This window comes from Leptonychotes weddellii, chromosome 1 (assembly GCF_054177405.1).
Source record: "Leptonychotes weddellii isolate Sample4059 chromosome 1, ASM5417740v2, whole genome shotgun sequence".
Taxonomy (NCBI): Eukaryota; Metazoa; Chordata; class Mammalia; order Carnivora; family Phocidae; genus Leptonychotes; species Leptonychotes weddellii.
In genome coordinates, this window is record NC_138369.1 from 43,018,041 (window position 1) to 43,043,345 (window position 25,305).

The following is a 25,305-nucleotide window of genomic DNA, read 5'->3' on the forward strand; positions in this document are numbered from 1 at the left end:
GTTGCAAACCACAGATCTTCTCCTTCTCTTTCAGAACCACCCTGTGGCCCAAGGGAAATCTTTGGCATCACTGAGATCCGATCTCAGCACCACCACTTAGCAGCGGTGTGACCCTGGGCATGGTGTTACACCTCTCTGAACCTCTGTAGCTCCCACCATTTTCTGAGAGTTATGGAGGAGATCCAACGGGAGTGGATATGATGTGCCTAGCACAGTGCCTGGTGTGTAATCCTCAGAGTCCACTTGTTCAACAGCCCCTCCTTCCATCTGAATAAACGTTACTACCACTGATTAGCAATAACAACTAAAATATCAAGCTCTCGCCATGTGCTGAGTGCTATTGTACCTTCCTTGAATTAATTCCTGTGTTTACTCACTTAATCTCAGGAGTAAGGAAACATAATCACCCCATTTTCCAGAGAGGGAGACTGAGACATGATGAGATTAATTAATTTGTTCAGGGTCACAGTGGGTATATAGCAGAGCCAGGATGAATCTGAATTTGTACAGCCCAATTTATATCTCATCTTCTCAAAAACATGCATCTCAAGATTTTCTGTGTTAAATAGAAGTATAATGGCCTTGAATGTCAATTCAAAAGTACAGTAGTCGACGCTTATCCAAGGTGGATACATCCCCCCAGGGGATGCCTGAGATGTCAGAGAGTACTGTGCCATGCATACATATATACCTATGAGAAAGCTTAATTTATAAGTTAGGCACAGTAAGGGATTAGCTATAATAATAAAATAGAGCAATTATAACAATATGCTGTAATAAAAGTTATATGATTTGGTCTCTCTCAAAATATCTTATTATACTGTGTTCACCCTTCTGGTGATAATATGAGAGAAGATGCCGACATGATGAGGCGAAGTGAGGTGAATGACGTAGGCGTTGTGACGTAGCGTTAGGTACCCCTGCTCTGACCGCGCCTCAGAAGGGGGACCCTCTGCTTCCAGACCCGGCTGACCGCAGGAAGCTGACTACAGAAAGCAGACCCGTGGATAAGGGGGGACGACTGCACTCAGAATCCTGCTGAAAGCCACATGTATTTCTTGACTCAGCTCTGATTTGACTCATGACAATAGCAATAGCCACTCCTAAGAGCTTCCAGACAGCCCAAGGCAAGCAAAGCCTTGATTATCTGTCAGCCGCTTCCCTCCTGTGAGCAGACATTCAGCTTGACTGGAATTGGACCCACATTCACAATCCTCACCTTGTCGCCATGTGAAGCAAGCCCACAGACGCCAAGTCCTAAAGCCTGTAGAGCTCCCATGAACATATATAACAAAGCACAAATTCTTTCTATCATCCTCCGTTCATAGAATTTTCTGGCTCAGTTTCTCTACTCTTAACGTTCTTTTCAGACATGAATCAGTGTGGAATTACCTCCATTTATTCACTCCACAAATACCTATAGTGCCCCTACTGGGTGCCAGGCACTCTTGTCCAAAAAGCTAAATTCATGGAACAACCTATTCCCAGTTCTTATTCATTTCTCACGAATCCATTTCTTCCACAAGTCCCTTGGTCTCTGGAGGAGCAGTTATGGTTAATTTTTCAGAACATATGCTCAGAAACCTCGGCCGTCCTGTAGGCTCACTAACTCTCCAGGTAACCTGATTTTATTAAAGGAAAAGATCGTCCTCTTCCAACCCCTTTAGGTAAGTCCACCCCAGTCCACCAAGCCGGCCCTGGGGCAGCCTCTGAGGCTCCTGCTTTTCCCTCTGCATTCTCTCCTTTTCTGGTTCCATCTTCCTTTCCCACTTTGAAGGCTTTCTCCCTCCCATCTCCTTTGGTCCCCTTGCCCCAGCTCCAAAGCCACTTTCTCCTCAGCACCTCTCCAGGGCAAGATGTCTCGTAACTGCCTCCAGGGTGTGTGTTTTTCCACACCACCAAGCAATTCTCTGACACCAGCTGGTGTCCTACAGTTCAACCCAATTCTGACACTCTCTACCTGACCTGGGGTCCCGTGAGACCACCCCCCACTCCCCCCCCACACACACACTTCAGAGGCCAATCACATGTCCAGGTTGTCACCAACCAGCTATAAATCAGAGGTTCCCAGAGCCTACTTCTTGAGTTGGATTAATTTGCTAGAGCAGTTCACAGAACTCGGAGGAACATGACCAGACTACTGGTTTATCATAAAAGGATATAACTGAGAAGCAGCCAGACGGAAGAGATGCACGGTGCATGGGTGTGGGGGAAGGGCGCGGAGCTTCCAAGCCCCCTTCCAGTGCCTCCATGCGCTCACTGGCCCAGAAGCTCTACAAATCCCAGCCTTGGGGGGTTTTATGGAGGCTTCATTACGTAGGCATGAATGATTAAATCATCGGCCATTGGTGACGGAATTCTGTGTGGGGATAGGGTACCGAAAATTCCAACCCTCTAATGACACGGTTGGGGCCCCTGCAACCAGCCCTCATCCTTGGCTTACCGAGGGGCTTTCCAAAAGTCACTTCATTAACACAACAAAGGACACCTTTATCACTTAGGAAATTCCAAGAGTTTTAGGAGCTCTGTACCAGAAACAAAAGACCAAATATTTATTGATTATTATAAATCACACCCCACTGCCCCTTTCCCACATTCTAGCCACTTCCTTCTTCCCCAACTTCTGTGGCTCCAGCAATCCAGCAACCAGACCACTCTTTGCCTGGTTTACTAAATGGGGATAAAATTAAGCTCTGTGGAAAGGGCCTCCTATTCCCCCTCCTCCCGCACCACGACGAGATTAATTCCTCCTACAGGAGGGCACACAAAGAAACAGTGGACATGAATATGCATGTCAGCCAAGATGGAAACTTCTCTCTACAACTCCGTCCCAGCTCTATAGCAAATTAAAATGAAATAGTACAGTGATATCTTCACATAGCTGAGCCGAACAAAGACCTTGTGTATCGGAACAAAATAAAGACCAATCACAGACCACAAAAGTTCTATTTCAATAAGAATGGCTTCTATTCACCTGGCAGCGGCTGGAGCCCAGCAGATAAACACAACCACAAGAGCCAGGCTTAATGATCCTACTGAGGGTCTCAAAACGGGTTTCTCCTGGGATGATGGAGGACTTTTTTCTTTTCTTTTTTTTTTTTTTTAGCACCATTAAACTCCTGACAGTCATTTCCTACACATTCCAGTATCTTTGTCTCCTTTGAGCCAGGGTTAAATTGTAAACTAGAGTTTACCAAACTTGCCGTGGTTGGGCCCTTTTGTTTCATTTTGGATCCTCAGCAGCTAACCTGCACTTCTAATCCTGACACCAGCCACTTACCCCGTGGCCCCCAAAGGCTGTCTTCCTAATCTCCAGTCTGCCAAACTGCTTTCTCTTTGTAAGTGTACCCTCTGTAACTCTTTTTGCCTGAGTTCTGAAAAAGGAGGTTGTGCTGTTTCCCATAAAAGACTGACCACAACTAAGCAATGGCCCAAGAATATCGGCCTTTGGTCCTCAGTAAGTCAGCTGCCCTTCTTATCCAAAATGGTCATTTTAGGCCATGTCACGCTGCTCCTAAACTCAGCCCCTTCCTCCAAAGCCCCTGACAACAGGCACATTGGGGCATGAGAAGCTTCATGAAAGGGAGGGGTCACACTGCTCCAGACAGCACTCACCCCCCAGGCCCCAACACCTATTCCTTCTCTTCCTCAGTCTCTCTCCCTGGCCCCAATCTCCAGGGGACCCCCTAGCCCCGACCTGCTCCCCACTGCCAGACTCCTGGTTCTAAAAGTAGGACTCACTGAGAGGAGAGGAGAGGAGAGGAGGGGCTTTAAAATTATCAATGGCAGGTTCGAACCCGGAGGTACTGCCATGATGAGTCTGGGGTATGGCCTGGGCATTGGGGTTCTTCACAGCCGTGAGGACTGGACCCTAGACTAGGCCAGCTCAGTCCCTCCTCACATAGGCTGGGCCATTCAGCACCATCCCCAAGCTTGACCACACCAGTCCTCTCTGAGGCAGCAGGGCACGCCATCTCCACCTGTCCACGGTCCCCACCACTCCATGCCATCTCCTCGCTGAGGCCAAGCACCCCTCATGTCATCATTCAAGTTTGCTCTGTCGGAGTTCCTACAGTGAAAAGGAAAGGAGTGCGTTTCTTGTCCACAGGTTTATCAAAAGACAGACAACCAACAAGGCCCTGTGCATCTTTCAGCTGGCCTGCTCTGTCCCCTCACCTGGAGGGCATGTCAGTTTGTGACCCTGGCATTGTCCTCATTTCAGCCTATGATTACCATCACTCCTAACTCACATGGGAGAAAACTAAGGCTTGGGGTTCATGCAACTTGTAGCTGATAAATCCTCTCGGGTCAATTTGACTCACAAGCCCAAGCTCTTAAGATTTACAGGATTCCGCATTCTGCAGGTGAGCTACCTCAGTAGCCCACCCCACTCGATTGCCAGAAAGTTCTGGCTGTTGGAAAGTCCTGCCTGATATGGAGTCCCAAATCTGTTCTTCATCTGCAAACATAACATGCATATAAAAAGAGAGGAAGGAAGGAGCGTCTGAAGGCTAGATGGGGTTGGGCTGACCAGGAGGTTGTGCTCAACCAGCATCTGCGGTCTGGAAAGACTGCCCCGGCGTATGGGGCCCCGGAATTCCCACAGAGCCTGATGCTGCGGGCTTGAAAGGAGTCTAGGTGTTCAAGTGCTGACAGGCGAGAAGCAAAAGATCCCTGGAGATCAGAAGAATACACGTGGCCTCTAGGAGCTAGAAAGGGAAGAAAATAAATTATCCGCTAGGGCCTCCTAAAAAAAAAATGCTGGCCTGCTGACCCCTGATTTTAGGACTTCTGACCCCAGAACCGTAAGAGGGAAATTTTTGCCTGATTCTACAACAGGTTGTGGTCATTCATTACAGAGGCACAAGGAAAGGAATATGGTTAGAAGCTGGGGTCCTTCCTGCGTGTGTGTTGGTTTCCTGGGCCTCTAACGAAGTACCACACACCACACACCGAGTGGCTTACACAACAGACATTTATCGCCCCTCACTGTCCTGGAGGCTCCAAGTCCAAGCCCAAGCCACCAGCAGAGCCGCACTCTCTCCGAAGGCTGTAGGGAAGGGTCGATGATTCCAGGTGGCTCTCCTAGCAACTGGGAGTGCCTTGGCTTGTGGCAGCCTACCTCCAGCCCTCACATCACGTTCTCCCTGTGTGTGCATCTGTGCCTGGGTCCGAATTTTCCCTTTTTATAAAGACACGGTCATACTGGATGAGTGCCTAGCCTAACGAGCTCATCTTACCTGGATCGCCCTCAAAGACTCTCTCTCTAAATAAGGCTGAGGGTTAGCACTTCAACTGATCTTTTAGGGGGACACAGCTCAACCCGTACACAATCTCATTCCTGAAAGTTGCCCTCCTTTTTACAAAGCCCGGGGAAGAGGGCAAGCATTCCTTCCCTGCAAAAACAAGCCATCCCGATGTCCTCCAGCTGCCCTCCCCGAGCTCACTGCCATCGTCCTGAGAAGCCAATGCCCAACACCCACGGACAGGACCCACCACCCGCTCCCTGCAATTTCATCACACTGTGCGGGGCAGCAGGGCTGGAGTGCCTCTGCCCCTACGAGACAGCGAAATCCTCCCCAGCGGGAGCCTCCTCGGTTCCTTCCTTGCCATCCTGGCCTCCCAGCCTCAGCACCTGCTGCATGCCACACGCCAGTCAGCGTGGGCTGGAAGAATGCACTATTCATCTTTGAACCCAGCAAAAACACCAGCACTGAGTTGGTGTGTGTGAGATGAAAAAGTGACCCCGGGAAACCTTCCGTGGACACAGACGAGCTGAACTCTACCTGTTTTCAAACAAGGCCCTGTTTACGCAGTGGGGACCTTCTCTGAGTCACCAGGACACTGCAAGCCGTTCACCTCTGCAGCTCAGGCAGAAGTAAATTGGAGCCAATCCTTTTTGAAGCAGAGACCGACATCCTCTGGGAGATTAAGGAGACCCACGGGGAGGAACAGAGACCTCTCTTCCGCGCGTTAGCCCCTCATGAGCGCAGCAGAGGGGTTCAGACAGAAACATCACCTGCAGGACGCCCAGTCTCTAGAATATCAACGGGGTTCTGGGGCAGCTCAAAGAGATGCCGAGATGCCAGCCTGCTGCCTGCGGAACCCCTTCCAGGCATCCACCCCTTCGTGGTTGTGCATTAAAGGAGTCACGCTGAACACAGAAGCTCCTGCTGTTCTCAGAGAGCAAGGCCTCCGCTGGGTCTGGAAAAAATCCAGCAAACAGCAGTCTCATCCACAGGCACACACAGCCCCTTCCCCAGAGCCTGCTCCAGTGTTGTTTCTGAACAGTGTTGCTGTGGGTCCTCGAGGCTGGCAAACATTCCATGCCTTTACTCTCACCTGGGAGGCAAAGTGGACTCCACCTGAGCAACGAACGGCAGGGCCCAGTCTCCCCTGTTTTGGCAATGACCATAGCGGGGAATATGGAGACTTGGGTTCATTTACTTACTCTCATTCCCTGACGGAAAGGGAGATCAGGACTCAAGGAATCCCAGTGAGGTGTGGGACTTGAGGCAGAGATAGAGTCTTCCCTTGGGTGGAAGAAGAAGGCAGGAGAAGCAACTCTGTGGTGGCTTAAACCTGGGCAGAGGCTCGGGCATGACGCCGTCCTGCCGTGGTTCTCATGAGCCTCTCAGCACCCTACAGCAGTTAGCACACTACAGCCCGTGGGTCCAAATCTGGTCGCCACTTATTTTTATAAATAAAGTTTTACCAACACACAACCATGCCCCTTGATTTATGTATGGTCTGCGGCTTTCGTGCTACAACAGCAGAGCTGAATCATAGTGACAGAGACGATATGACTCGCAGGGCCCAAAACCAGGGGCAACTTCATGGGAATGCAACCCACGGCGCCCCGGACTTAGAAGATGCCACAAGCTTAGTTTAATGCTCTGCCACCGCCATCTTGAAATTCGTAATTATTTTTAGCAAGGGGCCCCACATTTTTGTTTTTCTTTTTTTTTTTTTTTTAAAGATTTTATTTATTCATTTGAGACACAGAGATAGAGAGAGAGAGAGAGAGAGAGAGAGCATGAGCAGGGAGAGAGGCAGAGGGAGAGGGAGAAGCAGGCTCCCCACCGAGCCAGGAGCCCGATGTGGGGCTCGATCCCAGGACCCTGGGATCATGACCTGAGCCGAAGGCAGACGCCCAACCATCTGAGCCACCCAGGTGCCCCCACATTTTTGTTTTTCAGTGGGTCCTGCAAATTATGTAGCTGTTCCTGCCTAGAATATTTACTATCTGGCCCCAAAGTTTGCCTACTTTTCCCTGTACTTTTCCAACCCTTGACCCCCTTTCACCCTCTACCTGAACAATTCCAGCCTTGGGAAGCTCACTCCTTTCTGGAGCAGCCTAGTAGACAACTGAGAGTCAGTTCTTCCTGGTACCCTTGACAGTAATCCTATCAGTGACCATTACCAAGAGGCCTACCATGAGCCGGGCACTGGGTTGAATGAAGCCAAAGTCTGCCACTTACTCACCAGTCCTCGGGACCACTCAGAATAAATCTCATCCCTTAAGCTCTCACGGATTTGAGTAAGATTCTTCTGTTCTTCCCCTTCAGTCTTCTCTCCTTCAAACTGACATTGTTCTGTTTCTCATAAGACATGCTTCTAGCTCTTGCACCATCTTATTTACCCTATCTAGACAGGATCTAGTTTCCCAAAACCTCTCTTGGAGCATGAAGCCCAAGGCTCCCACTATGTACCAGGCTCCCACTATGGTCTGACCAGTGCAGAGTTGAGTAAATAAGTCACCTCCATCATTCTGGATGGTATATCTTTATTAATGCATCCTGAGATTGCATTGCCCTTTTTGGAAAACATTCTAAAAACCTCCAAAATCTCTGGTAGGAATCAGGTACCAAAATCTGGTAAGAGGGGATGGTGCCCTTATCATTATATAGAGGAGTAAACTGAAGGTTGGAGGGGAGTGGCCTGCTGATTGGCAGATGGTCAATCACTCCCAGTTCTTCTTATGTCTCCAAATCCTTAGCTTTCCCCTCCAGCAACCAACACTCTTCATCTGTAAAATGCAGAAACAGGGTCTCTTCTAGCTCTGGAATGCTGTGATGTGTCTTCTAAATGCAGACTCCAAAAGCCAAGTAGCAAACAGAAAATAGAGGCCCTCTGCCTAGATCTAAAACTCCAACAAAAAACAAAAAGATTTCCTTCTCTATGCATCCTTGCCTTACCTCTTTTGGAGACTTCTGCATAAGTGATAAATCTTGCTGGTTAATGCAGCCTTCAATCTGACAGTTAATTGAGTCTTCAGACTGTAATGCTATGACTCTCCTGGTGAGTCGGTCTATATCATCTTTCCTATTACTTCCCCTTTTCACACTCCACAGATTTATGTCTTCCTACACGGCCCATTTTCAAAGATTTTTCCCTCTCTCCCTGAGCAAGCCAAACAACAACAACAAAATGGCTTTAAAATAAGAACGCAGCGTCCTCCACAAAACCGCAGGCACAAAATGGGCTTCGGAAAGTCACTCTGCCTCCTTTACTGTGCTCCCGTGTCAGGAGCATCGCCCCAGGGCTGACTCGAAAGCTTCATCTTCCAGTATGTTCTTTGTAATGTCTCCTCTGTGGGTATATGGGCCCATGGGTGCCCTGTTAGTGTTGTCCCTGTGTGTGAGGCACAGAGTCTCGGGTGAGGATCGCCATCCACATCTGACAGGTGGGCACAGGGAAGGTCAAGAGCCGACACGAGGTCACGAAACCAGTTAGTGATGGGGCCAGGAGAAGATCTCAGGCCTGAGTTCGTAACAGTTCCTGAATTAAAGTCTCTTCCCACTACATCGCCTTTGGAAATAGGATCGTCAGAATGAAATGAGATGGCTCTTTTTCCGCCTCTGGCATCTGGCTCTTCCCACCCTGCCTCTCTAATTCCACTCAGACTTCTGGTCCTGCTGCAGTGCCACCCGCTGGCAGAAATTTCTCCCGGGTCACTTCAGGCCACAGCATCTTCTTCCTCCGACACGCAAAATGTGTATTAGCTGCCCCACGACCTCCTCAGCATCGACCACCATCTCGAGGCAGCCACCCTTTCACAGGACCAAGGGGACGACTCAGGCACACCAAGACTCCCTTCGCAAGGCACCAGCGCATGGTGAACCTCAACAAAGCAGCTGCTGTTCCTGCAGTGAGCACTCACTGTGCTAGTTCCTGTAACTGTAAACTAGCTACCCTCAAACTCAGTGGCATCAAAAAGGGATGTTCATGGCCTCTGTGGTTTAGATATTGAGACAGGACGCAGAGCAGTGTGTCTGTCCCACGACGTCTGGGCTTCAGCCAGAAGCCGCGGGGATTTAGGGGTGACATGAAGCCCAGGGATTGGCCTCGTCCAAAGCCTCACTCCCTCTCCCGTCGGGCAGCTGGTGTCGCCAGCCAGCTGGGGGCCTTGGACCCTTCCGCATGTGGTCTCTCCACGTGGGCTCCTTTGGGCTTCCTCAGCCCCCAGCTGATTTCCAAGGGCAGGAGTCCTGAGAGGCGAGAGCCAGGCAGCTGTATCCTTCCTATGGCCTGGTCCAAAAGTCACAGAGCAGGGGCGCCTGGGTGGCTCAGTCGGTTAAGTGGCTGCCTTCGGCTCAGGTCATAATCCCAGGGTCCTGGGATCGAGTCCCACATCGGGCTCCCTGCTCAGTGGAGAGTCTGCTTGTCCCTCTCCCTCTGCCTGCCTCTCTGCCTACTTGTGCTCTCTCTCTATCTCTCTGTCAAATAAATAAATAAAATCTTAAAAAAAAAAAAAAAGTCACAGTGCATCAGCGCTGCCGTGCTCTCTAGGTCAGAATAATCTAACCCCCCGCCCAGATTAACAGGGAAGGGCACAGACCCCGTTTAGTGGAAGAGAGTCAGTCCTCCTGTAAGAGCACAGATGTGGCCATCTTTGAAAAACACAGTTGTCCACAGTCATTACTATTATCTGTTACCACCACTTGTCCTTTACGATGAGCCTCCTCCAGGCAGCTCCTCCTGCATCCCTTGTGAATTACTACTGCCCCAGCTGCCCTGGCTTTTGACCAGACACATCTGGTCCTGCAGGGGACACAACTCAAGCTCAGGCTCAGATCCCTGCCGTATCCCATGTGAACACCGGCAGCAACATTTCCTTCGTCTCAACTCTTCATAGGAGAAGGTCCGTATTCCCACGACCTGGGGGCCCAGGCAGGGGGGTGAAGGAAAAAACAAACAGGTAATTCCTAAGAGAGCTAGCAAGAGAGTTTGCTAGTTGCCTACCATTTATCCCTAGTGACGCTGTGGGGGCTACCTGCATTTCCTGGCCTCATTGGCCAAGAGGGATGGCCAATGACAAACAAAACTTGTCAAGTGGGACTTCTGGGAAAGCTTTCTATTGGAGCTGACTTAGCTGGCAGATGCCTTTTCCTGGTGCACCCTCGCCCCCTTTTCCTCTTTCATCTGATGGCTGGAAGAGCAGCAGCCACCTTGTGCCTATGAGGTGACTATAAGAACAGCAGAACAGAAAGATGGAGGTCTGGGAGCCTGATGACATAATAGAGCTCCCACAGTAGTTCTGAACTATCTATTTGTATTATGTGGTGGGGGGAGGAGCTCCTACCTTGCACCAGCCACAGGTATTTTGCATTTTATTAGATAATAGCCAAGAGAAATTACTGACAGAGGCCAGCTCTTTGCCTTGAGCTTTTTGACTGTCTTCCTGCCTCAAACTCACCCGGCTCTAACCACCAGTGATCATCCTCACACATCATTCCAATAGACCCTCTGCTGCACTGAAGTCTTCAGGGCTTCCCAATACCTCTGTAAAATCCATACTCTTTAGGGGGCACCTGGGTGGCTCATTCAGTTAAGCAGATGGTTAAGCATCTGCCTTTGGCTCAGGTCATGATCTCAGGGTCCTGGGATAGAGCCCCAAGTCAGGCTGTCCCTGTTCGGTGGGGAACCTACTTCTCCCTTTCCCTGTGCCCCTCCTCCCCCTCTGCTCATGCTCTCTCTCTCTCATAAATAAAATCTTTAAAAAAAAATCCATACTACTTAGTATGACATTTGGGATCCTTCCCACCCAGGCCCAAGCTGAGCCTTATGTCCTGCCTCACCCCCACCAGACAACCAGGCCCTGGCCACTGCACACTTCTCAGCATCCTAGTTCACACCAGTCCTCTGACACCTATGGTCTTTTCACCTGAAATATTCTAGGTAATGAACTCCTGCTTGCCTTTTAACACCTAACTCTAAAGCTACCTCCTCTAGGAAGTCTTCCTTGATGCCCTCAGAGTAAGCTGTCAGAGCCCCTGTGGACCTCTTAAGGTAAGTTGTTTGTAAAATATCTCTGAGCTATAGCACTTGCCACACCCTATCATAATTACTTATTTTTTAATCAGTCTGTCCCCACAGACTATGAGATCCTCCAGGCAGGAAGAGAGCTTGATTGGTCTGTTTGTCCCCAGCTGTTAGCAAATCCTGAATGAATGAGTGGGAGGATGGGTGAATGGATGCACAGACCCTGGCACCTGGGCACTCAGAGTCTTCGTCCTTCGGGGCGGGGGGGCCTTGAGTGATGCCTGAGGACCCAGGAAAACTGAGCAGACACCTTGGAGAGGAACATCCCACTCACGCCCGTGCAGCGTCTGGGGCCCATGAGCACCCCGGGAACTGTCACTAGGGGCAGAGCAAAGGGCAGCATAAACATGGACTTCATGTCCCCTCCACGTGGCATCAAGAAGGCACGGGAGGGTGGGCAGCCCCATCAGTGGTCTGCTTCTCTGTCTCCCCCCACAGTCCATCAACTCCCTTCCAGGGGAAAACCCAGAAGTGGGAAAGACTCAGCCCTGCTCCAGGCCCCCAAACGGCAGGGCCAGGTACTAACGACTCCAGTGAGAACCCCTACCAGACAGCATTTCAGGTCCCGAAGCCCCTTCCCACACGCCAGCTCATCTCCTCCTCTCCAGGAGGGCAGGCAGAGCCCCTGATTGTTATTAGCGCAGCCCCATTCTCCAGGTGGGAGCGTGGCGGGCGGAGAGGCAAGGTGTCCCGAAGCTCCCGGCCCCACAAGAGGCCGAGCTGCGGGCCAACCCCTCCTCCCCTCCCAGAGCTGCCCGCATGCTGATGGCAGGGAGTGAATCCCAGGGCCTGCACCAACGGCCCAGACGCCCCGTGGCCCACAGATGCCAAAGCCTCTGCTCTCGCTCGGGTGAGGCCCCTGTAAGGAGCGCTGGGCCTTCCAGCAGAGCTCCAGTCTTAATTTTAGCTTGGAGGCCTGCCACAGACCTGCGTTAGCGAGAGACAGGCTGAAGTTATGTGGGACAGCTGTCAGAGGGCATGCTGGGTGGGGCCTGCTTAGCCGGCAGGGGCACAAGTCTGGGGACACTGAACTGTGTCCCTGCCCCAAGTCTTTTCAGCCACACTGGCCACACGGCTCAGGTCTCCTCCCGCGGTCCCCCAGCTCCACAATGATGGCCGAAGAGCACAAAGACCTGGAGGCCCAGATTGTCAAGGACATCCACTGCAAGGAGATCGACCTGGTGAACCGAGACCCCAAGAACATTAACGAGGACATAGTGAAGGTAGGCTCGGCGGGCCTGTCTGAGCACCGCTGCCCGGAGGGTGTCGGGTCTGCAGAGCGTCTGGGCACAGGACGGGGGAGGGCTCTGATCCATGCACAACCACAACCGGCTTCCCCGACGAGAGGCCCTGTTCCTCGGTCTGCTCCAAATCCTCCCTCAAAAGCCAGCATGTACACCCCCAAAGAACGTTTAGCATAAACAAGAGCAAAACCTCAGCCGGACATACATGACGCAGGTGTGGGGCGGGGAGGCGACTCACAGAGGCAAGTGCCATTAGCTAATGGGTCACATTGTATTTCTACTGGTAAGGGCTGATCTGTGATTCTGATGCATTTAGTACTGAAATGCTGTCAGGTAGCGGCTCTTCCCATTAGCTCCTGGCCCTCATCCCAGGATGAAGACCAACGGGTGGCCAATTTGGGCTCTTTTCCGCGCCAGGGGTTATTTCTGCGGTCTCCGCGGTGGGCGCGGGGTTAATCCCCAGAGGGTGGCTTCCAGTACGCATTAATTCCCCCAGAGCACTGCCCCATGTCCACTGCCCATGGTGTGGGGGCCATGCCCAGCACTCATGCCAGCTCCCCGCTTGACCCCAGGTCCTACGGCCAGGCCAGGGCAGAGGCCTCTCGGAGGGCACCGGGCTCCCGAAAGGCAGTGCTCAGAGGACAGTTACCCAGCTTTTGGGGCGTCTCCCCCATGGCCACTGCCTGAGTCAGCCCCTTTCCTCGTCTGGATGCCACCAGCAGCCTGGCCGCCTCCAGGCCCACACCCTCACTCCAACCTCCGCCCAGTAGCCACAGGGATCTTTCAGCAGAATTCCTGGAAGCAGGGTGCCCACCCCTAGCATGGGAGTCACAGGAAGGGCTGTTAAAAGGGCAGGTGCCTGGGGCTCCCTGGGTCCTACTAAATGCATCAGAATCACAGATCAGCCCTTACCAGTAGAAATACAATGCGACCCATTATACAATCACCTGATGTCATTGTACATTCTCTAAGCAGCCACAATTTTAAAGAGGAAAAACAAACAGGTGAAATTTTCGTGATATTTTTGATTTAACACAATATTTCCAAAATAGTATCATTTCAGCATGTAACTGATATAAAACAATTATCATGCGCTATTACAGTCTGTTTTCATGTTTGAAATCCAGCCTGTAGCTTACACTTAGGCTGCCTATCAGTTCAGCCTCCACATGGATCAGAAATCCTTGTTCTGTCTTAAGATCTCATAAAATGTACAGTTGAAATCAAGTCACAGGCCCAAATCGTTCCAAACATTTTTAAAAAGTTTTCCCATCTCAGAATGAAGTATCATCTTTTACATTTGAATTAAAATTAAACAAGATTTAGAATTCTTCTGTTGCCCTGGTCATAGGTCAAGTGCTCAAAGCTCGTGGCCACTGGACTAGACAGTGTGGCTCTGGGCTTGCTCAGAAGCACAGCCCCTATGCTGTCATCCGTCGGTGGGACACCTCCCCTGCCCAATAAACTTTAACTTCTCCCCATGGCTTTCAAGCCCCAACACGATCGGGCCCCAACTTTCTTCCGCCTTCCGGCTCCAACGCCAGGAGCCGGCCACATCAGCCAGAACATACTCCTGTGTCAAGGAGCACCCTCCCCCTCTCCTCCCTGCGGTGAATGCCCTGCTCCACTTTCAAGACCCAACTCAAATGTCACCTGTTCCAGGAAGCCTTCCTCAGCTCCTCCAGGCAGACAGTCGCTCCCTCCTCTATGCTCCAACTTCCCTCCAGGCATTTCCCCCATCATAGCTCATACTCTGCTATTACTGTATTTATCTGTATCATTAAGGGTGCCAACAGGGTACCGATGGCCCAGTGTGAGAAGTGCCACAAGGGGGAAATTACTAGATAAATGTAAAATAGTATTCATCGTGGTTTGTGCAGTGTGGTCTGGAGGAAAGAGTCCCAAACTCGGCTTTAAAAGGCCTGGTTTCAAATTTACTCTCTTCTACCTAAAAGCCATGACCCTGGACAAGCCACCTAGGTTTTCAGGACCTGAGTTTCCCTCTGTAAAATGAACATAATATCATTTACCTCCACCAGGTACAGGACTCTCCGAGCAGTGCTGTGCAAATAAAAGTATAACGTGAGCAATAAAAGAAATAAGGGATTGGAAAGTGCCTAACACAGTTGCTGGTGCACAGCAAGGGTGTGACAAGTGTGAGTGGAGGTGGAGCTTGGAGGAGCGTGCAGGACAGGACAAGGCAGCCGGGGGCCAGCTTGTACAACCAGGTTCCCCTTCAGGCGGTCCCTAGCCGGCTGCTGGGGGCAGAGAAGAGGACCCCAAGGGAGAATGTGGCTTCTGAAAGAGACCCACAACAGCTGACAAGTGTAGAGAGTCTCTCAGGCCCCACCGAGCCTGGAGTGAGCCAGCTCCAGGCTCCAGGCCCAGGTTCTAATCCGAGGGAGGGCTGGGGACAGCCTCCCCAGGAGCTGAGAGCAGTCTCTCCGGAACCCCAGAAAACATCCCTCAATGGCTAAGCAAAAGGCCTTGCAGATAATCTTGTCGAGAGGAGATGATTATTTGGTGTATTTATTGGACATTCCCTGGTTTGGGGAGTTATTTGACTTTCTTTTGTTTTGAATAACTGAGAAATGAAAAAGTTTTGAAATTCAGAACGAGGATCATAGAATGGAGTCAGATAAATAGCACAAACAGGTCAAAGCCAACTTGGGGTTTGTGTATGGTCTTGTGAAAGAGATAAAAGGAAGGAAGAGACAGGAGAGCTGGCTAGGCAGGGGGCCTGTCTGAACGGGATCCTGGGGCACCTGGGTTTCTTTAATTAACTGGGGCAAAGACAAGATGGAGGGAGGCGGCAGGAAAAGGAAGTGAGAGGGTGAGAGAGACGGAGAGAAAGAGGAACAAGGCATAGGTGGAGATGAAAGCTCAGGAGGGACCTGTCAGGCTGGTTTCACCAGCGCTAATGGGCTAGAATGGGAGACACAGAAAGATGCCGGAATAAGACCAAGCTACAGAGACCCAAGTTCTGGTCCCAGCCTGACACAGGCTCGCTGTGTGACTCCAGGGAAATCCCTTTCCCTCTCTGGCCTGAGGACTGGCATCAACAGAGGCTGGGTGGTGAAGAGAGAGACCCGTCCCCTCTGTCGGCAGCTGCTGAGGTTTCACACAGAAAAGCCAAGGACACAGAGCAGGAGAGAGACCCGTGGTGTCTGTGGACTTGACCCTCAGTAGACTGGAGGCGCTCCCTTTTGACTTTCCAGTCAAAACTTCCCCAAACTTCCCCAACAAAGGCCTGGTACAGCCCTTGAACCTGGGCTGGAAAATGAGTGCCAAAGGTGTAGGGAGAGCCCTGCACAGCCTGCCAGACTTGAACTGTGGTCCCCAAGGTTTGGGGCTGGGTCTCGGGCTAAGGGGAGGCTCCTGGGGATTAGAACACACCCCATTCCCTCCTCCCCCGACCGTCACCACCATTCCCAGAGTACGGATCCCACGAATTGTTCCTGAGTGCCTACTATGTGCCAGGTCCTGGGTTGTCTCAGAGGAGATGGGGATGAGCATGCATGAGCCCGCATGCCAGGCTCCGGGGGATGTGAAGGTGCAGCAGCAGTCCCCAGGGCTCTCCCGCCTTCCCTTCAGACCCAGCTCGGAAACCCGCAGCCTCACCTCAAAGGCCTCTGAGTTCTTTCTGAGAGGGCTCGGGGCTGTCTCCCTAGCCCACACTGAGGCACTCAGATCCTAAAGTGGGAATGCTTGAGCCCAAAGTGTCACACAGGTCCCTCTCACCTTCAGGCTCCAACCTCTCTCCCCGCAGCCACTCAAGGTCAAAGAGGGCAGGGGGCCAGACATGACCCCAGCCCATCCTACAGCTACATCTGCCACTAAACACCCTCCTCCCTTGGAAAAACACACAAACCGCACCCTTTGCCTATCAGCTCAGGCTAAGAAACACCCAAAGGACCCAGTAGCCACCAGTTCGGCAAACTCTGCTCCTGGTTTGGGCCCACCTGGACACCCCGTTGCAGAAAGAGGACACTGACCTGGTACTTCCTCTTGAGAGGAATCCAAACCAACAGAGAGGATGAGACTCAAATAATGAGAATATCTGGAAGAAAGTGCTAAACACCAGAGTTTAGGCCCTGATAAAGTGTCCCGGGGTTTAAGGGAGGAAGACCTTACTCCCGCCTGGGAAAATCAGGAGCCAGCTTCATGGGGAGACAGGAGCCCAGGTGCATTAAAAAAAAATGGGGAAAAAATTAAAATGTGAATAAGCCTTTTGAAGAAGAGGGAACAAAATAAGCAAAAGCCATACAATTGAGAAGGATGTTGGGTTGCACTGGCAAGCGTGAGAGATGGTTACTGCCACCACCCGCTAAACCTATGTCCATGGCAGACATTACTAATGGATCCCAGCACTCTTCCACGAAGCCACAGACCGTTGGTGAGGCAGAGCTGACACATAGAGGAAACCTCCTTGCTCCTCTGCCTGCTGAAGAATGACAGGACTAAGTGCATCTGAAAGAGAATCTGTGGGAGAAAGCAGAAGGGGCAGGTTGAGCCTGGGTTTTGGGAGGCCATCCAACCTGCCACTCATTCTATGTTGGCGGTTTCTTCCTTTTGGACATGTCTGGTCCCCTATCAGGTACCTCTCAGAAGACCTCCACTGGACTAATCAAACTGAGGTATTTATAATTTAGTGTTATGGGGACTCCTAGGTATTAACTAATCTAGCTTTTCAAAAGGTGGTCCACTTCCTGGGGGAGCCGGTTAAAATGCAGATTTCTGGGTTCTGCCACCAGAAATTCCTATTTGGTAGGGCCGGTGAGTGTTTTGCACTTTCAAGTACAGAGTCCCCCTTGTCCTGTAGAAGAGAAACCTGGAGTCCCGAGTTATTACCAGTTTCCCCTCAAGACACACTGTGTTGGTTATCTATTGCTGTGGTCACAAATCGCCCCAAACTCAATGGTGTAAAGCAGCAAGCCTGTGATGGTCTCCTACAGTTCTGTGGATGCAGCTGGGCACTTCTACTGCTCCCACTGGTGGCCTCCCAAGCGGTGGCAGCCACCTGGGGCCTCTGTTGAGCTGGCTCCCTCCTATGCCTGGTGCCTCAACGGGGACGGGTGGAAGGCGGGACGCAGCTGGGAGGCTGGCATGGCTAGGTCTCTCCCTCGGGTGGCCTCTCCACCAGGCTCTAGAGCAGGGGATAGTAACAGACTTCTAACTCCACCAGTCTCTCTATCAGCGTATATGGCAGCTCGGGACTCCCCAAGGCAGAAACTTCCAGGCCTCTGTGAGGCTTAGTTCTGGACCTGGCACGGCATCCCTTCTACCGCATTCGGGTGATTAAAGCGAGTCCTAGGGCAAGCCCAGGCTCAGTACGGGATGAGAAGAGGCAAGGGCTTAAATGCCCAGGGCCATGACTAATTGGGGGTCATCTCTGGAGACTAGTTAACACCCCATCCAAAAGCTGGCAAAATACTAAATATAAGATACACGGCCGGAAACCACCTACAAGGGCCACATTGTGAGCATTGCTTGGGTTCCCCCAGATTATATAGAATTCTATTATTGTTATTACCAATCATAATTATTGCCATTTTTCAGCTGTTTTACAGCTATCACCCCATTTTAGCTTCCTACTCTATTGACCCATGTTTCTCAAATTATCTGGGCAGAGGGCCAGTTTTATTATAATAATTTCAATTTGTTGAACACCAATACTTTGGCAAAATTCAATAGAAATGAATTACTAGGGCAATGAAATGAAAAATAGGCATCTACAATGTAAGCCCCAATTTTTATTATTATGAGGGTTACCAGACATACAACGACCGGCTCAAATTTCTGTGACTATTTCTAAATGCTTACTCTCAACTTCTGTCCATACCTTGTTGGGAAGAGGGGCACCAGCTCTGGACCACCCTTTAAGTAGCAAGGTACTAGGCAAGAAAACTAAGACCCAGCAAAACTAAACCTTCCCCTTGGGTGTTCTGACTCCAAATCGAGCTTTGAGTCACTAGTGTTCTTGGCCCAGTCCTCTTGGTGTGTTTAAAAACAAACGAAAAAACAAAAACAAAACAAAACAAAACAAAAAACCCCGGAGGCCCAGAGAGGAAAAGCACCATGCCCCAAATCACACAGCAACTCAGTGGTCAAGTAGAGACTGGCACCAGATGTCTATCCCCCTGCCTAGAGCTCTTTCCCCACCCACAGATACTCTATCTGAATTGTCCAGGGCCCAGGATGCCCAAGGACTGAGTCATACAGGAATCTGGGGAGGTATTTTTGACAGGGGGTGGCTGCTGGCCTTCCCCGAATCCTCTGGCAAAGCCCAGCCCTGTTGCCCTGCACCCTTCCCCATCCTCTTGGAGCCTGTGGGGGCTGCACTGGCTCATTCCGATTAATCAACTGGCTCTCTCACTGTTCCAAAAATAAATATGCCAGAGAAGGGGACACCGACTGAATGGGCAGCCACGTTCACCCTTCCCACCCTCTACCCTCTCTCCAATTGCACACCAAGCCCTGAGGTTCTGCCGATGGGTCCAGCACCCACCCCACCACCCTCCCAGAAAAAGCCATCTCCCCTCCACTTTAGAGACGGATTCAGAAATGAAGTCACTGTGTGCTTCTGATACACTGGCGTGACTGCCTAAGATCTCCCTGAGCCGGGTCTTATAAATACCTCCCCAAAGTCAGCGCTGTGACCAAAGCCATCCCAAGGCTCAACCCGAGTTAGAGGAACAGCTGGGCCTGCCCACACAGCCCATCCCCCCAAGAGCACATTTTCTGATTCCCAGAAAACGAGCAGTCGCCCCATGCACAGTGCCCAAAGGCAATTACAGGGAATAATTCAAATGTCAGCACCGACGTCTTCTGCAAAGAAGTAATAATTAAAAGACACAACAGAGAGGTCCCGGGGAGTGAGATTATTCCCGTAAACAGAAATGAGGGAAAAGAAGCCTGCACCCATCTTACCAGTGCAGGTGGAGGTGTGCGTGCACACGCACACAATTATGACTAGGTAAGCTGCAGAATTACTGTACTTAGGATCTGGGGTGTCAACAGATTTTCTGAGATATATTTTCACAGGAACATGAGAACTGAACACATAATTACTGCCACTGAGCACCTACCAGTGCCGGGTACTATGCTGAGCATTGCCCAAGAGGTGGTATGCCTAGCACAGAGTGGGTGCTGAATGAATCTGTGTTTGAATGGATAGAAGGATGGATGCATGGATATCTATGGGTGGATGGATAGATCCATGGATCAATGCATGGATGGGTGGATGGGTGGGTGGATGGATGGATAGATGGATGAGAGATGGATGGGTGGATGAATAGATGGTGGGGGGGTGAACGGATGGTTAATTATTTCAATTCCTCATAACAAGGTTGTAAGAAATAGCAAACCCATTTTACAGATGAGCAAGTGAAGCTCAGAGGTGTAAGTCATCTGCCAAAGTCACTCATCAGAGCAGCACGTCACTGGTGTGCCAAGGCACTTTTGGGGCTCTACCATCCTCTTGACGAGAACACCCTGTGACAACCCACAACAACAGCTAACGGTGATTAATCCGGTATTCTGTGCCGGCCAGTGTTCTGAGTACTTAGATGTCTTAACTTACTGAATCCTCCAACAAACTTTATGAGATGAATCCAAGAAGCTGAGGCACAGAAAAGCTCAGAAAAGGTTACAGAGCCAGTCAGTAGCAGAGCTGGACTCCAGCCTCCAGAGCGTGACTTCCAACGGGGCTCTTTTCCACGCTGCCACCTCTCAGAGGCCAGACACAAATAATCAAATGTGTTGAAAGGCAGGATACATGAGACTAAATGAACAAAGCAGGCTGGGCTACAGAGGAGCAGGGCGGGTGGCTGGAAAGAAGGGGCTGGGAGCCCTGCCTTGAGGCACGTCTCTCTGGTCAACGAGGACCAGACCTCTGGGCCCTGCCTCCCACCTCTGGGCTGTCTGCCTCTTGTGAGGTGAGGAGGCAGGGCTGGGTCACCTGTGAGTAGCGGAGGCACCATCCTAAGGAACAGCCACAGGAAGGGCAGGGAGGCCACAGGCACCAAGTGGGAGAGTGAAGGAAGGAGGAAGTGCCTGCTGGGACAATATCTCCTCCGGCTGGCAAAGTTCCTGGGGCTGCCCCATGCACCAGAAGCCAGCCAGGGTGCTAAGAGGCATAAGGCTGGGGTAGGGCCATGATGGAGGAGGGGCAGGCTACAGAGGTCAGAATGCCGCAATGGACAGGACCCAGGCCCTAGGGATCTAACTGAACCTCGATAATCATTCTGGGTGGACCCAGGTCAGGGTTGGAATGGTCGCCCAGGCCTATCCTCCCCAGCTTCTGAGATTTGAAAGCTCCCCCGAGAAACAACAACTCCGAATTTTTGCCCCGTATAAACCAAATAGAGAAGATGCCAGTCCTTTCCATCCACTGTCCAAAGCCATGAGGTGCTCCTCAACCAACTTGGGACTTCTTTTCCAAATATCCAGCACACCAGTTTTCCATCTCTGCCTCCAAAGCTCACAGTCCACCAAATTCCCAGCCTGCCACCACCTCCCAGAAGCCCTCCAGGAATAAGTACCATCTTTCTGAGATGAGGACCATATTTATATTCTTCCCTCCAGCCTCGCCCTTCCATCCAGGCCCCCCTTTAAGAGGTTAAATGACCTCTGCTGAACCCCAGCAGAGACAGCTGGAGGCTGAGATTTACAGGGGGTCCGGGAAGGCCCTATTGACTCCCTGAGTCAGCTTTTCACATCACCTGCAGCCTGAAATCCCAGGCTGTCAACTTCGCTCCCCTTGAACATACCAGCCCCTGGGTGAGACCTCAACCTCTGCGGTCTCCAGGGGGATCCAGGGATGTGAGGCGTGGCACGGGAAGCTCAGAATATACTCATGTGACAAAAACAGGACTCGCCATTATACATACAACAGGGTTGTGTCCACTCCCTCCCCCCAAAAAAGTCACCCTGGAAAGAAAAGCACCAAAGCAAGGACATTGTTAGTACTAGAGAAATACAAATTGGAGATGCTTTTGTTTTCCTTTTACCATTTCCTGAATTTTCTGCAATGTGGCTATGTCATTTAAAAGCAATTTGAATAGTAATTCTGTGCCCAGATGAGAGGATCCCCTGGAAGACTGATGTTTGAGCTCTGGCCCCCCACCCCCAGGCCCCACAGGTGACCCCTCCACCCTCAGTCTGATGAGTTTGAGATTTCATTCAACCAGCTTTTATTCAAATGGCCCAGGAGCATGAAAGATGATCATGTCCCCATCTCACAAACAGGACAGCTAAAGTTTAGGGATGCTAAAGGACATCGCATATGAGCTATGATAGTGTTCAATGCATAACGGGGACTCAAGAAAGTTTAGTTAAATGACTCGGCTGAAAGTACTCTTTTTTTTTTTTCAAGTTTACTGATTATTTTTTCCCACTTCCCAAATGGGGCCTCAGCAACATTTCACAGTGGAAAGTGTGAACCGGATTCTCTGAGCGCCCGTGCTTTCCAGCTGCAAGGTGGGCTGGGGTAGGCAGCAGGGAGAGGAAAGTCTGAGGTCGCCGTGGGACTAGGGTGAGGTGCTCCGGGCCTGCTGAGCCTGACTCGGCACCAGACACCTTTACGAGCCAGGACGGCATGGCCCTCACCTCACCACATGCCAGATCCTAAAATAGCTCTCAGACCTGTGCGCCTCTCTCTAACCCACTGCCATCACCCCAAACCAGCCTGGCAGTGGGTCCCGCCTGGAATATTGCCACGGCTCCCCACTGGACCCCACCTGCGCCCTCTCTCCCAACCACCACCGGCCCAGCCAGCTACGCAAAATCCAGATCCGACTGCCGACAACAGGCTGGTGGTTGCCGGAGGCTGGGGCGGGTGGTGAGCGAAGGGGGTCAAAAGGAACAAACCTCCAGTTATAAAATAAGGAGTCCCGGGGATGTAAGGTACAGCACGGTGACTATGCTTCAGCACACCATGCAGCATATATGAAAGGTGCTAAGAGAGTAGGTCCTAAAAGTCCTCATCACACACACAAATTAGAGCTCTGTATGGTGATGGGCGTTAGCTACACTTAGTGTGATCATTTCCCAAATATACACATACCGAATCATTATAGTGAAACCAAAACAATGCTATATATCAGTTATACCTCAATTAAAAAAAAAAACAACACCACCTCCGATCGAGTCAAGCCAGTCCCTGCGCAAAAGCCTTCGGAGACTGCTCATCACAGTGACTGTCTGGCCAGGCCCCTCCCGCCTCACTCTGGCCACGCTGGGCTTGCCCTTGGCCTTCTGGAAGCACCTGCATCACCCCGAGGGTGCACACTGTCCATCCCATGAGGTCCTAGCCGTGCCCAATATGTTTCTCCAACCCCCGCCCCTCCCTCCACCTGGCTCCCTTCAGGGACCAGCCTAGCTAGATGTCTCCTCCTTACCCCCAGGATGACCAGGACTGTCCAACTCTCTAGGATCATAAAATCACAGAATTTAGGAAACATGCCTTGCACGTCCTGGTGGCTTTAAGCAAGTCACGCAACTCCCCAGGGCCTGTTTATCCACCCATAAGATGAGGGCATGGCCCCAGCTCCGTGCCTCACTGCTCCCGGGCACCACCGGCATCACCGGGGAGCTCGTCAGAAATGCAGTGTCAGGCCTCACCCCGGCCGTGCTGAGTCAGGATCCCCGGCAACGCGGCCCCGCCAGCAGGTGCAACCAGCCCTCCAGAGCGTTCTGCCGCCGGCACACTGAAGTGCAGGAAGTGGGTGGATGTTGTGACCGAAAGATTGCCCTTCCCCCCGCCCCCGCAGGTGGATTTCGAAGACGTGATCGCAGAGCCCGTGGGCACCTACAGCTTCGACGGCGTGTGGAAGGTGAGCTACACCACCTTCACAGTCTCCAAGTACTGGTGCTACCGCCTACTGTCCACACTGCTGGGAGTCCCGCTGGCCCTGCTCTGGGGCTTCCTGTTCGCCTGCATCTCCTTCTGCCACATCTGGGCAGTGGTGCCGTGCATTAAGAGCTACCTGATCGAGATCCAGTGCATCAGCCACATCTACTCCCTCTGCATCCGCACCTTCTGTAACCCGCTCTTTGCCGCCCTGGGCCAGATTTGCAGCAACATCAAGGTGATGCTCCGGAAGGAAGTGTAAGGCCAGGTGGGGGCGATGGGGGTGGCCGGGCAGGGCGAGTCAGGCCAGGCTGGCCCCACGGTACTTCTCGGCGGGCCTGCTGGCGAGCGCTTTCTCTTTAGGGACTGCTATTTCCCCCCAAGACGGAAGCACACAGTTTTGGGAAGCCAGAAAGAAAAGACAGCCCTGCCACAGAAGCACAGTGGCCCTGCAGCCTGCCCCCTACCCCACCTCGATGCCCCCGTGACCGGGCAGGAGGAAAGAGAATTTGCTAAGAGGCAGCTACTGCAAGTCTTTGCATTCATCTGTACTGTAACAGCACAAACCAGCACTCAGTTCCCACCCGGGGTCAACCTGTCCATGCACACCACCTGGGAAAGCTACCAGTGACTCTTGGCATTAGGAGGGTGGCTCCAATAAAGGGTTTCGGCTGCATTTGGGGAACGCCGTGTTTTGTGTGTGTCCAGAAGGTAGGTACATGTCCCGATGAGCTCCAAAAATACAGTTTGCTGCCCTGAGAAACAAGTGGGGCAAGTTGGTTGGCCCTCCTCTGGGCCAAATTCAAGAGCCAGAACAGAGCTGGGTTCCTCTTGGGCTTCTTCTTATTCGCTGCCTATTTGCTCCCCCGTGTTCCTTGGGAGATTATTTCCCATTGGGTTCTGTTGCTTTGGGCCAGCCAGTGGTCACCAACAGAAGAAAATGGCCCTTGGGCTAGAAGGGGCGGGAGTCCCTCCCTGGGCACCACTGAGGGCAGGGCCTGAGTTAAAAACTCTCAGAACCTCCCCTTTGGCTCACCAGACTCCAAGGCCCTGGCCCTGGTGCTTGGCACATGCACCCCTTCAGCCTTCAGAAATGTGATGAGGGCATAAGGTCCAATTTGTGCATGTGTGGACTCACTATGGACGTAAAAAACAATAGCAGGGGCATATTCCACCTCCTCCTCACCTAACCCCACTGGGGGTGAAAACCAGCAATCTTACATTCTTTAGACATATTTTTCCCAAGATTGTTATCCAGAACTTAGTCCTCAGAAAAAAAAGGTGGGGGGGGGATTTTTGTGATTACATTTGTTTGGAAAATGCTCTATATTTCTCTCAGAGATTTTTCAGTAGACATCAGTATATTAAAGGCTCTGACAAGTCCTGCAGTGAAGAAAACTGTTCAGGCCAGTGTCTCCCAATCCCACTTGACCTTTGTTTCCCCCCATGTAACACCCATTTAAGTCTCATAAAATGATGGTTCCGCAGCAGGTTTTCAGAGGCTTCAGCTCACTGGTGCCTGGACATGAGCCCAAGGGGTGTTGGGGAGCAGTATGGTGGAGCAGATAAGGAGACAGGACACAGGCAGCCTCGGTTCCAGTCCTGTCTCTCCTCCTAGCTGCCTTCTCTGGTCTCAATTTTATCATCCATAAAGCGATCCCTAATGTCCATCTCAGCCCTAAAATTTTACTCATTTTTGCTTTTTCTAGTATCTTATTATGCCATTTTTAAACACAGAGGAAAGTTGAAAGGTTTGCACACCATCTAGTTTTGACAATGAACGTTTTACAGCTCCTACTTTGTCACAGCTCTCTCCATCCACCAGCCTCAGCTTTCTTTGTGCATGTTTCTTTTTTATGCATTTTAAAATAAGCTGCAGATATC

General features: G+C 51.3%; 1 protein-coding gene across 1 annotated transcript; it reads left to right on the forward strand.

Annotated features, from left to right (window-relative positions):
- Positions 1-12,317: 12,317 nt before the first annotated feature.
- CAV3 (caveolin 3) lies at positions 12,318-24,097 on the forward strand. Its single transcript, XM_006736572.3, has 2 exons — positions 12,318-12,548; positions 23,342-24,097. Exons 1-2 carry the CDS (start codon positions 12,435-12,437, stop codon positions 23,681-23,683), a joined length of 456 nt encoding a protein of 151 aa, XP_006736635.1. The 5' UTR covers positions 12,318-12,434; the 3' UTR covers positions 23,684-24,097.
- The last annotated feature ends 1,208 nt before the right edge of the window (positions 24,098-25,305 follow it).

Bases quoted from the DNA above. Each gene is read 5' to 3' on its own strand.
- CAV3 (XM_006736572.3), top strand. From the start codon at position 12,435: ATGATGGCCGAAGAGCACAAAGACCTGGAGGCCCAGATTGTCAAGGAC. The intron at 12,549-23,341 runs GTAGGCTCGGCG...CCGCCCCCGCAG, and splicing joins TTAACGAGGACATAGTGAAG to GTGGATTTCGAAGACGTGAT.